Below are 12,869 nucleotides of genomic sequence, written 5' to 3' on the forward strand. Positions count from 1 at the left end.
TGTCGAGGAATGTTGACCAAAGGCAAAGGTGTGCTTCCCCTTCATGCCAATGTTCCAATGCACAAGTCCTATGTTGCACAGATCACCCTCCTCACCTCTCTGCCTCCACATCCACCAGTACAGGCCAGAACTGGCTCTCATTGATACGGTTGATATCGTTCGACATTCGAAGTCCCACCTGTGTGGTTGACGATGAAGAACCGATTGAAGGAACCTAGACATAGTTAAAGAAGCAATTTGAACACTTTGTTTTTTTTCTATCCTACTAGCATAAAGTTTGCAGCAAGTGTAGTGAAGTCAAGGGATGCAAAATTGAGAAAAAAATGGAATATCTTGGTCCATTGTGAGTTTGTGTATAGTTTTTACTTCTGGACAATTAAGGTGCGATTTTCAAGGGAAGAAAGTGAGTGGCATGTAATATAATATTGCACAGAGGGTTGAGAGAGACAGATTACTCATATGGAAGTGGAATGAATAAGGAAAGAACAAGGGGAAGTGAGATTTTGCCATTTTTGGCCAGAAACGGTCATCGACATGTTGTTTTTTCAAAGTGTTGGGGGGGGGGTGTAAAATGAGAAACGTTCAATTGAAAAAAGGTAGTAGGTGTAATGATAGGGGAGAAACAGGATGGGGGCTGGGGAGGAGGAAAGAGAAAGTATGTTTGAAGGAGATGAGGGAGAGGGAAGCTGTTAGGAAGACTATATTTGGTGAATATGTGTTTGGAAAGTCAAAAGTTCTTCCATTTCTGCAGTATATAGAGATGGCCTGTCTTTATTTTTTTAATATATTGGTGCTTTTTCCAGATCAAGTCAACATTTCCATAATATGTTGCACAAACCATGTGTGTGTTTCTAATGAAATTTTTCATTTGCAGCGAATAATTTGTATAGTTAAATGTATATAATATCTGTCTCAATTTGTCTTGACTTCCCCCATTAGATTCTGGACGACGGAGGAGACCTTACCCACTGGATGTATCGAAAGCATTCTGAGGTGTTCAAAAAAGTGAAAGGAATCGTGGAGGAGAGTGTCACTGGTGTGCACAGGTCTCTGTCACAAATAAGTCATGTATTCAGCAAGGAGTACAACACAGCACACATCAAACATAACCGCCTTATCACATTGAAGTTGTTTGCCACTTCATTTTCATTGTTTTGAAGTTTATTTGATGCTCGAAGCATGCTGAGATGTACACACACATGGCATTTCAAAAAACTGCTCAAAGCGTTTCCATTCACTGGCAAGTTTTTCCTCTAGACTCTAGAGGTTAGCAGATATGGTCACACAACATGTTTCTTAATGATTGTGGGATATTTAACTCGGATCAATTATATGGCCATTTTTGGATGACCTTGAGTTTGGGATCTTACACCCAGGAATCAGAACAGGGGGATCGTTGAAACCATGGTGGAATTCAACCTTGTAATTTTCTGCAGAGGCATACGTGACCGTTATCTCAAATTGTGTCTCCAAAAGTATTGTGATTCATTCAGTCATTGTGGCATCTTCAACTACTTCTAAAATGGGAGAAAAGTGCTGTTAAGTTGGAGGGGTATGAATGAGCGAGTATGTTAAGTTGGAGTGTTTTGTGTCTTCGTGTAGTTCAGACTTCTGAACATTTTTTTTTTGTCATCAGGGACCTATTAGAATGAAGTCTTCCTGTTCTTATGTATTCCTTGAGGGGGTGTGGGGTATAGTTGATAGAGGGAAATGTAATTTGTGTGTGTCCTCTCTGTAAAGCCAGACAAGGTAGGAGAAGGGGTGCATTTGGATGTGTTTTGGTTTGTGCTTGGGCCAATGAACCCTCCTCATGTCCTGCGCTCTGAGTACAAGGTGTGCGGCGTAGCGCCGGCCATCACAAGGACCCCCGACGTTACGCTGCCATCGGTGCACTGCAAAGTGTCACATCATTGATCACATCATTGGCCAGTGGCAATGCCCTGTAGACATGACATCGCTATTGCAGCAGTGACATTCCACCTCAGTGGCTGGTGCTCGGAGATGAGCAAAGAACATTTGAAAGTGTGGTGCTTGGCCACAGTGGAGGTTTTAAAAGGCCGTGCACAGACTCGTTCGCTCTCTTTTCTCTTCCTGCACTTTCTCCTGCACTTCCCTACTCTGCTCTCACTCTCTTAGAAGCTAAGTGGCTCTCAACAGAGCTGAGTCAGTCTGATGGTCTGAGCTGCGGACACATGCTTTATCTGGGGTTGGCGTCAAGGTTGAGTGGGCCTGCCTTAGCATATACTGACTGGAGTGCTGGCCTGTGCCACACTGCAGTCCTTCCCCATGCCTCGTGTTTGGGACCTGCCCACTCATATCCTTCAAGACCTTGCCTGATTTCTCCCCTTTGTGCATGAGTGGAAGAGTGCATGTGGTGCCATATGTTCTTCATTGTATTCAGTGCATATCGTTTTATTGAGTTTGTATTTATTTATTTGTCTTTATTTGTTGTTTAGGTCTGCCTTTCTTCTCGTGATTCTCCATTTTTGTCGTCCTGTTTCTCATTTAAATAAAATGTTATTCCTTAAGTACACCTGATAACACCTGATAACCGCCATTATCTCTTGCGCGCCCAAACCATTTCGTCCCGCTTTGCTTTATCCCTGGAGCAGATAGAATTTGTTAAACACACGCTTCAAGAGACCGGGGGGAATTTAATTCTGACCAGTGGAAGCCACGCTACCCACTCTAGTGTCATTCCCTTTAATCGGCCATTCATGAAGTACATTGCTTTGGCGTGGCAGGTCTGCATTATCAGACCCATCAACGCGACAACCTGTAGTCAGGAGTGGAATTGTGGACCTCACTTTTCCAGGAATAATTCTAATTTTTGTGCGTAAAGTACGTTTGGTGGTTGTTGAAAACTTAAAAGATCTTTCCTGATTTTTACCACAAGTGGGAAAAAAGATGGCCACCAAGCAAAATAAAATTGTGGCCATCTTCAATGAAATGGCGGACATGCACGTGGTTGTAGGCAAGGCCGAGGTGCGGAATAGTGGGGAGGAGACGAGGTTTGGAACCTCCCGACTCCTAGCATCACGCGGAGTCCCTCCCCCTCCAAGGGATCGCAGGATGTGACACATGAGACTATGCCGATGTGACATTATGGCCCATGTCCATGATTAGAAGCATAGGGGGCACAAATTAATGAAAGATTGGACAATAAAATGGTTTGAGGTAATGATAAAATGGAATCGAGGTTTTCAGATCTGGAAGCAAAATTTAACGATTTAGGAGCTCAAATCAAAGAGACCAAATGCATGAGATAGGAGGTAAAATAACAAGAATGGTTAACCAAAGTTCTGAGAGGCTACAACATTTGTGAGACAAATTTGGAACAAGGGGCACTGAAGTTAAAGAAAGTAATGGCTTGGACCATCATCGTGTTTATGTGGATGTCGCCCTGCTCCGGAAAAGATAGATCGTACAGGTGACGAAAGAGCAAGGGGGTTTAGTGGGGGTTGATTGGCACCTAGCCCCTGCGTAGTGTGAAGCAATTACTGGTTTGTGAGATGGTGCTTGTGGAGGTGTGGAGGTGCGGTGACCGCGCCTGCACAAGCGCCGTCTCAGGTTGAGTCTTCGGTCTCCTAGCCCCATCGATCTGTGTGCAAGCCAGTGGATGAAAGTGCGAGCCTGCGATGTGCGAGGTCCTTCAAGACCTTGTCTGGCTTAAAGTTTAAGAACCCCAAATTATGACTTTGGATGAAACAAAAGTCGTTTTTTTTTGAAGTCGTTGAACTCTATTAATACTTCATTTTGTTGTTGTGAAACAAAATTCCGCCAAACCCATAAATACATCTCAAACATGGCGATCCCTTTGATCTGAGAGAAGTTTATTATTGTGCCAAGTTTGAATTGCCAAATGTCATGTAATAAACTAGCATTGCAGCAGCACAACCTGTTTTGAACATAGTCACCTGACACAAATAAAAAATGAGGTCACCGTTTGCCACTTTCTTTTGATCATATTAAAGTTTATTTGATGCTTGAAGCATGCTGAGATGTACTGCTCTGAAACACAAATGGCATTTGATGCCAACTGTGCAAACAGTACTCGCTCACTGGCAAGCTCATCCAACAGAGGTTAGCAGATGCTGCCAAGTAGTTGTAAATGTTGAAATAGTGTGTGAACGATAATTTTGCATTTATTTTGATGTGTCACAGCCCTCTTTTTAATAATAATATAATGTAGGAAAAATGTTTTCCTTTTCGGGAGTTCCATATGAAACGTGTGATGCGAAGAAGCCCGGTTGAAATTCCAAATGTGTTGATTTGTTTGCTCTAAGGATATCTCTACGTTTCATATGATACTGTATGTTTACCTCCGCCACTAAAGGTGGACGGAGGTTATGGTTTCACTCCTGTTTGTCTGTTAGTGATTCTTCATCATTGAGAGATCAGACCAAAAACGATATATCGCATGATATCTCAAAAAGTTGTAGATGGATTCGGACAAAACTTGTTGGACAGGTTGACAAGGTGACGGTGGGTGACAAGGAAGAATTGATTCGATTTAGGTGAAGATCCAAATCCGGATCTGAGAATTAAAAAAAACTGATTCATCATTGAATGATAGGTTTTAAAATGATATATAACACGAAATCTCAAAATGTTATGGATGGATTCAGACGAAATTTGGTGGACATGGGTGTGTGACGAGGATGAATTGATTCGTTTTTTGGTGAAAATCTGGATCTGGATCCAATATTTTAAAAACTTTTTAAAGTGATTCTTTACCATTGACAGATGGGATAAAAAAATGATATATAGCATGATATTTCAAAATGTTGTGGACGAGTTGTGACAAAACTTGATGGATGAGGGTTAGATGATAAGAACAAGCAGATTCGATTTTGGTTCAGGTCCCGATCAAGGTCCGGCCTATCAGTGGGATACAAATCGTAAACTGTTCAGCCTAGAGGAGCTATGCACTCTAACGAGTGCTGTTCTAGTTACCTTGTGTTTTAATTCTTGCTTTCAAAATCTCAAATTTTACTTCCTCATAAGTTGTAAAATTGCCTTATCCTGAAGGTGATGTTGAAGTACTGTTTAACTGTTTAGTACATTCTGAAATGTTAAATTACTGGGAAATATATTGATGCAACTAATTCAGGTATTTGAATGTATATCTTTGAACCCTTGCCTCAGGTTATACCAGCTGTCCAAGGCAGGGAAGTTGTGTGTGCCAGCAATGAATGTAAATGACTCGGTTACCAAACAGAAATTTGACAATCTGTACAGCTGTCGTGAGTCGATTCTCGACGGGTAAGGATTGTGGGTGAGATTTGTTCTGGATTATATACTGTTGGTGCTGTCTGTTATCTGCTGAGGTTGTCTGATTTTGGTATTGTCTGTCATCTCAGATTGAAAAGGACGACAGATATCATGTTTGGAGGAAAACAGGTGGTGGTATGTGGCTACGGTGAGGTCAGCGTCTCTATAGACACACAGAGAAACACCATTAAGCTCTGGTTTAAAAAACAAAATACTTGTGATGCTGCATTGTCCAGATCCCACAGTGTGTGTTCCACTGTCATAGCTGATAACAGGTCTCACACTTAGCATGACCCCCCTCTGCCCCCAACCTCCCTCCTTTAACACCAGGTGGGTAAAGGCTGTTGTGCAGCTCTCAAGGGTCTGGGTGCTGTGATTTGCGTCACAGAGGTCGATCCAATCTGCGCCCTGCAGGCCTGGTGTGCTGGCGAGGGTCTGGGCTGAATGAGTTCAAGAGAGCGGTTGCTTTGTAGGGTAATCTATTGTAAAGGATTTTCTCTCGTCCAGGCATTTATCTAGTTACCGTAAGGTCAGTGTTGTGATCCCACCCTTCTTATTGGCTTCCTTAACAACAACTGTGTGGTTATCGTTGCTGTTATAACATGTGGCTTGTCAATGTGGCATATCTAAAAGTATTAAATACTTAGCATGGATGTGATTCATCATTTGATCACTTTTTAACCATTTTGTGCTTTTTTTTTCTCTTTAACTTTTATCTATGATCTTGCACTCAAAGCATGGATGGCTGTCGCGTGGTGAAATTGAATGAAGTCATTCGGCAGGTCGATATCATCATTTCTTGCACTGGTAAGATAGTTCATATTCAAGCTATCCATCTCTACCTGCTTGCTTACCAGACACATGTTTTACCTGTGACATGTCGTAGGTCTACAGGAGCTTTGTGTGGTTGTCACTGTTGTTGTTGTTGTTGTTGTTCTTCTTCTTTCTGGGGGTCGTTTTTGAAATGTGCAACTATTGGGCGGACAGCTCCTGGACCCCACCCACATTTGTCACTTGACTTCACCCACCATGGCACCGAGACAAAACAGTATGGCCACCATCTTTGTTTTCCGGTGGGCCGAAGACATCAGCTGATAACATAGCTGTAGGCCTCTGATGATTATACACTGCCCAGGTTTGTTGCGTCAGATTTCCATTGGCTTTGTTTGGTTCGAGTGTTACTCATAATGACGGACCACAAAAAATCTTATCATATGTTGAATAAAAATTATTTACAAGGTTTAATCAAGCCCATCAGCATGCACGGGGTACACACCTCCCTCAAGCCATTCCTGTGATAATTATGTTATAAACATCATCCAATTTCCATCGGCTTTGTTGCTCACAATGCGGTCCGCATGCGTCTTTTGTTACCTCTTCCATAACTGAGTAAAATGTGCTCCACTCATGATTAAAACTGTCCCACCACTTGGTGAAAGTCTTTTCGAAAGTTTTCCCAATCAACTTTTGTGTACAATTTATTTGTTCCACATAAAATAAAATGTACAGTAAACTAAAAGCGTGAATGAGAGGTTACCACGTCCGCCTGTAATTTGCATAAGCATATTATCCATTCAAAAATTACATTACACTCGGGGGTGTATGTCCAAATGTTACGGAGCGTTGCAGGGAGTTTGGGGATGTTTCCGGTGGTGATGCATAACACTTTTAACTAACAGCTTGGTCATTCATGTTGAAAATGTGATACAGCAGGACCTTGAGGCCATTGTGAACAAACCACTGACTTTGACCTCTTTTTCAGGAAACAAAAACGTGGTGACACGAGAGCAACTGGATCGTGTGAAGAACGGAGTCATCATCTGCAACATGGGACACTCCAACACAGAGATAGATGTGGTGAGCAGAACATCTTCAGCCGAGTATGGTTACAATTATAGATGAATACTAGGGTTCAAGAACGAGATATTTTTTGATCAGAATGCTTGTGGATAAAGTTTCTATGATGGAAAAGGTATTGTGGCATTCTCTGGTCACTACCTCGAGAGACTCACCATTTTTCTTCGAATGGAAAATTGAGGTTCATGGAAGAGTCAAATGATATAGTATGGAGGGTGATACTGCCAATTGGACAATGGCGAACAGACGGACGAGGCTGAACAAATTAAAAAGGCCTGACGGAAAACAAAATCGGAAGGTTGGAGTCGGGAGTTTTGGTGGGTTTGCTGGAGTAGATAAGATCACGATTAGGGGGTGGAATATGACATGAGATGGTGGTCGGCTGCCAACCTCAATGCACTGGATTTGACATGCAAGATAGAATTTGATAATGACAGATTACAACAGCAGCAGCTCAACACAATTCAATTAATTGATAATTATTTGTCACTTAACTCTCAGGTTCAGTGACTATTTGCTTCCACTTCACAGAACAACCTACAGTATAATAGGAACCAGTCTTGCTCACTCAAAGCCAAACCTTACATTACTTGGAGCAGATGTATATTTTCGTGGGACGGAGGTTATGTTTTCACCTCTGTGTTTGTCTGTCTGTCTGTCTGTTTGTTTGTGTGCAGGATATCTCAAAATGCTATGGATGGATTCGGATGAAAATTTGTGGGCAGGTTGGGTGTGTGACAAGGACAATATATTCGATTTTGGTGATTCTCCGGAAACGGATCCTGCGACTATAATTTTTTAAGTGATTCTTCACCATTGACAGATAGGGCCAAAAATGATATATAGCATGTCTCAGAGTTGTGGACAGGTTGGGTGTGTGTGACAAAGTAGGAATTTTTTCGATTTTGGTGAAGATCTGAATCCGGTCCGGATCTCGGTGGAGGTATGTGCTCCATCGAGTGCCCTTCTAGTTACAGCTGAGTTTCTGCTTTCAGATCATTCCATGAAAAATGAGAGGAAGCATCTATCAAATGCAGGGCTTCGCTGGGGGATTTATATAGACTTTCAGTTTTAAATACTCTCTCCCTTTCTCTCCCCCCTCCAGCCTCCTCTCTCTCCCCCCTCTGCTCTTCCACCTTTCTTCCCCCCTATCTTCCCTCTTCTCTTCCCCATTCTTCCACCCCCCTTATCTTCCTCTCCTCCCCCATTCCCTCCCCCATTCCCTCCCTTACACCCCCTCCCCTCACTGTCTCTCTCTCTCTCTTCCCCCCCTCTCATGTCATCCTATCCTCCTCTCCCCCTCTTTATCTCCTTCTTCCCACTAAATGTTTATAGCAATGTTTATTTGCTGTGCAAAGCTGGGTACCTGTGACATAATGTTTTTTTTTGAAACCTCTTTGGAATAAACGATACACATTACAGTAAGTACAGGTGCGGATAAACAATCCTCAGGAACAGGCATGGCTAGTTAGACATAAACCACATTCAAGGAGTAAAATCAACTTGTGGTTAAAGGTCCACAGAATCAGAAAAAAAAATCATGATTTAAATGTAATAAACAAAGAAGTGAACGTGTTTTTTAATTCTAATAATTTTTTGAGGTGTTATAGATTACAGTTAAAAAAGCAAACCCAACCGATAGCAGCCCGAAACATTCCAGATAACCTGCAATGACGTAATCAAGGTAAAAAATTATCAGTGCGCGATGGACAATGGCCGCACAACTCGCTTCAGACTCATCAGAAAGTGAACTTGACGAAGATGTTTCTGATCAAGAATCCTCAGATTACGACGATAGTCAAAATCATAATGTAGAATGTGCTCTCAGTCCATACATGTATGAACCCGCGAGATGACGTGGCGGATCATGTGATATATGATCGCTGTTTTTTGGGGGAGCGAGGCCAATGAACCATGAAAGGGCACCAGAAAACATTAAAATCTTCGTTTCAAGATATTTATTCAATGAAAGAAACGGATTCAGTGTTAAGTGAAGCTATATCTCTTCGTGAAACCAAACATGAATTTTTTTTTTGTTTCTGTGAACTTTTAAATTAAACAAGAATGTAATGGTTAAATTAAACAATGTTGTTCCATTCTCATTGTTGAAACAAAAAGACAGATCAGCTTTTTTTTATACAGGTTGTTTCATCTGAAAATGAGCGATCAGTGTCCCTGGAAATGTTGTGGCAGCAGAAACAGTAGATTTAAATTGCGTTAGGGATGTATAATTTATATTGGGGATCGGGGGATACATGGATATTGGCAGGAATGGTTGGTAGCTGAGGTGTGGATGCGTGATTGTATACTTGTGTCATGTTTGTGAGAAGATTTTGCCAAAAGTGAATGTACTGTTTGTTTAGTTCTCACCTTACATTCATGTTCGCCTCCCTCCCGAAAAAAACACCCCCAAAACAAAATAATATAAATAAATGGAAAATTATTTTCGAATTTATAATAACAATAATATATTTTTGTTAAATTACACCTGTGTATAAACACCCTGGTGGTGTGTGTGCTTACCCCGCTCTTCTCATCCTTACTCCTCCACACCCACACCCTCTCCCCCAATAACAATAGGTTGATTAACTGTTAGATTGAATTGATATGGTCGAGGTGTAGCACAGGATTGATGGGTCAAATGGCCTCTTCCTGCATCCAAATTCCTTGTGTAACCTCGTGTATCTATGTATTTAATTATTTAATTATTTATTTATTTATTTATTCATATGCAGTCTGCGGCTGCTCGCTGCATAATTTTCTGGGGACGTGGCTGTGCCACTGATGAAATTCCCCCTGCTATCAGCAAGCTCGTACTCGTTTTGCCGACTTTGGAAGGATGACAGTCAACCCATCTGGTGTTAATTGAATGAAGAACAGGGGCTTGAAATCAAGACCCTAAGATCGTAAGCCACCCACCTTTACCGTTAAGCAAACACAAGGCTGTGTATCTCGAATTAGAGTAGATCTGCGTGCAGACTCACACACCAGCTTATGACACGCAGGCAGAATGCAGGACCGTCTCCCATCCTTTTGGGAATGGTTGAGGCTAAAAACAACTTAACACCAACCAGCTAGTTCCACGAATCGAACAGCAAGAGCATTGGGCCAAAATAATATATAGAACATACAACATACATATTACATACATACATGACCTATCCTGATATTTGGAGGTGCTCTTAATTTGTGATGCTCTCATGGCTCCAAAAGAAGAAAACTTGTAGGATATTTACAGCACAATCTGGGTGTGAAATGTGCATTAACCGTTGGTGGGATCTGTCATTCAGACCGTGGTTTGAAATACACCTCTGCTGCTCCTTAAAGCTTTTCCAAAGTCAAAGTTAAATAAAATGCCAAATTAACACAATCGCCATGCTTTCTGCTCCTTCTCTCCCCTCTCTTCATCCCTTTTCCCTTCCCCGACCATCAACCTTGCCGTGTTTCTCAACTTTGAAATGCTGACCTGTGTCTGAGAAACCGAATTATGAAGTGAAGATGAAAAAGCAATTCACCAAACAATATTTGATGCATCACGAGTGAGATCTCTCAGCAAAACAATGATTGTACCCTAACTGGCCTTATCCTGAAGATGCATGCAGTCAGGAAAGTCTTTCATACATTACAGTGGGAAAATATGTGTTTTTTTTGTTGATACAAAGTCGAGGCTCATGGAGGAGCTAGAACACAGAAGGGATCAGGACATAACAGAACAAAAGGTACAGTAGAAAGAGGGAAACACACCAACAGCAGGGTTGAAGGACAAATTAGATGAAGACTTGGACAAGAATGAGGGGTGGTGTCGGGGAGGACGCACATGGTGGACAAGACGGAAAGAGAAGAAAACTCTCAGAGAGAAAAAATTGGATGTAGGTGGTGGGGTTGGGGAGAGGTTGGTTTAATGAGAGGGTAGAGAAAAGATCATGGTTTTGGATTGGGGATGATCTGAGATGATGGTGAACATCTGTCTTGAAGACCTGGAGGGAAGAATGAGATTGAAGAGGATGTGAAAGTTGCATCCATAGTCTGGAAAGACTTCAGATGGATGTTTCTCACAGCATCGTATGGCTATTTTTGGGGATGGGGTGATGCAACGAGTGGAGTTGGGTGGCAATTTGAATAATTATAATTAGTCTTGTCAAACAAGTGATCACACCATAGACATGAGGTCAGCAACCGGAATCACTATTTTTACTTTTAGAAAACTTTAAAGTAGTTTTTTCTTTAATTATACACACCATTGCTGCCTTTCTTGCATTTTTATTGCTTTTACATTTTCACTCCAACATGCAAACTGTGCATTAACGTGCATTTTATATAAACAACGACAAAGCAAGCACACGTGATTCCTGGAGTTAATTTATAACCTTGTCATCAAATTTGAAAATAAAATTAAAATTACAATAGTTTGATTGCATGTCCCAGTGTGTGCCCTGGTTTAGAATAGATACACCATATCCCTGCGTGTCGTAAGAGGTGACTAAAGGGTTGGCATCAGAAAGGGCACCCAGCCAAAAAACAAACAAACATTGCTTCAAAAAGGTAACCATGATAGAAGATTGTCATGGGACCGCAAGGCTAACCACCGCTCTAGCAGGGGAAAAAAAAATGGTGCGTGCGTGTGTGTGTGTGTGTGTGTGTGTGTGTGTGTGTGTGTGTGTGTGTGTGTGTGTGTGTGTGTGTGTGTGTGTGTGTGTGTGTGTGTGTGTGTGTGTGTGTGTGTGTGTGTGATTGCATGTGTAATACTTGGAGAATGTGGTGGAACTTTGGTCCAGTCCTTAGACCGTAACTCAAGACACTACACTCGTCATGATGTAACCATCTGAGAACATTGTGTGACATGATGTGCATCCAAGTTCAGTGGATTTCTCTTTTGTCACTTGATGCAGGTTTAATGCTTCCTCCTCTTTGCTTAGTTATCAGTGTGATGTCTTATAAACCCCCATCACCATGGTGTTATGTGCATGGTTCAATCGTAGATTCAATTTTTTAGCTTTACCAATTTTTTTTGAAAAGTCGTCGCTGAGACTAGCTGGAGGTTGAAATACAGTCGTAATTCAGATGCTCCAGCTTGTTTTGGGCGTCGTTGCTGACTATCCAAAGACATTTTGAGCATGATGCATGTGTATAATAATTACCACTGCATGTGTGTGCTGTCTGCAACAGGCAAGCCTCAGAGCTCCTGACCTCACATGGGAGAGAGTCCGTTCTCAGGTAGACCATGTGATCTGGCCTGATGGTAAACGTGTCCTTCTTTTGGCTGAGGTGAGTTAGCTGTTCGCATTGAAATGCAATGACACAATTGCTTGATATCAAGTAGAAGTACCTTTTTATCACTTGTTCTTATTCATTTGGTGCCATTGTTATTTTTTTTTGCTCATTTTTTTTCCTCATGCGTGTGGAAATGCCCACGTACCACTTGGATATATGGGAGAAGAGGTTTTAAAAAATGTTTGTATGCAGAATCAAGGCTCAGCGAAGAGCTAGAACACAGAATGGATGGATCAGGATGCAACATAAAATGAAAAGTGGAAAGTAAAGAGGGGAATGCCAACAGCAGGGCTGAGGGACAAAATAGATGTAGATGGACAAGAAGGGATATGCGGGTGAGCTTGAGGGGTAGGGGAGAATGCGAGGGGTGGACAAGATGGAAACAGTAGCACAATTTATGCTGAAGCTGAGAGGTAGTTTCACAGGTGTAGAAAAGATCATGATTTTGAATTGGGGGCTATCTGAGA

The 12,869-nt window shown here is 41.8% G+C and overlaps 1 protein-coding gene across 4 annotated transcripts in view; it reads left to right on the forward strand.

The window, feature by feature from the left end:
- The window catches only part of LOC147013831 (S-adenosylhomocysteine hydrolase-like protein 1), a 102,275-nt gene that overhangs the window by 80,522 nt on the left and 8,884 nt on the right, over nucleotides 1-12,869 (forward strand). For all 4 annotated transcript variants that reach the window (XR_015050519.1, XM_085851100.1, XM_085851101.1 and 1 more), the window contains exons 7-13: nucleotides 940-1,046; nucleotides 5,149-5,265; nucleotides 5,364-5,427; nucleotides 5,605-5,693; nucleotides 6,011-6,081; nucleotides 7,037-7,131; nucleotides 12,298-12,396. Coding sequence is in view for 3 of the 4 variants with exons in the window: in XM_085851100.1 (XP_085707226.1) it covers nucleotides 940-1,046; nucleotides 5,149-5,265; nucleotides 5,364-5,427; nucleotides 5,605-5,693; nucleotides 6,011-6,081; nucleotides 7,037-7,131; nucleotides 12,298-12,396 (642 nt within the window). In the remaining variant the exon portion in view is untranslated. The remainder of the gene's footprint in view (nucleotides 1-939; nucleotides 1,047-5,148; nucleotides 5,266-5,363; nucleotides 5,428-5,604; nucleotides 5,694-6,010; nucleotides 6,082-7,036; nucleotides 7,132-12,297; nucleotides 12,397-12,869) is intronic.

This window comes from Eptatretus burgeri, chromosome 13 (assembly GCF_056783735.1).
Source record: "Eptatretus burgeri isolate ZD-2024b chromosome 13, Ebu_testis_v1, whole genome shotgun sequence".
NCBI classification, from domain to species: Eukaryota; Metazoa; Chordata; class Myxini; order Myxiniformes; family Myxinidae; genus Eptatretus; species Eptatretus burgeri.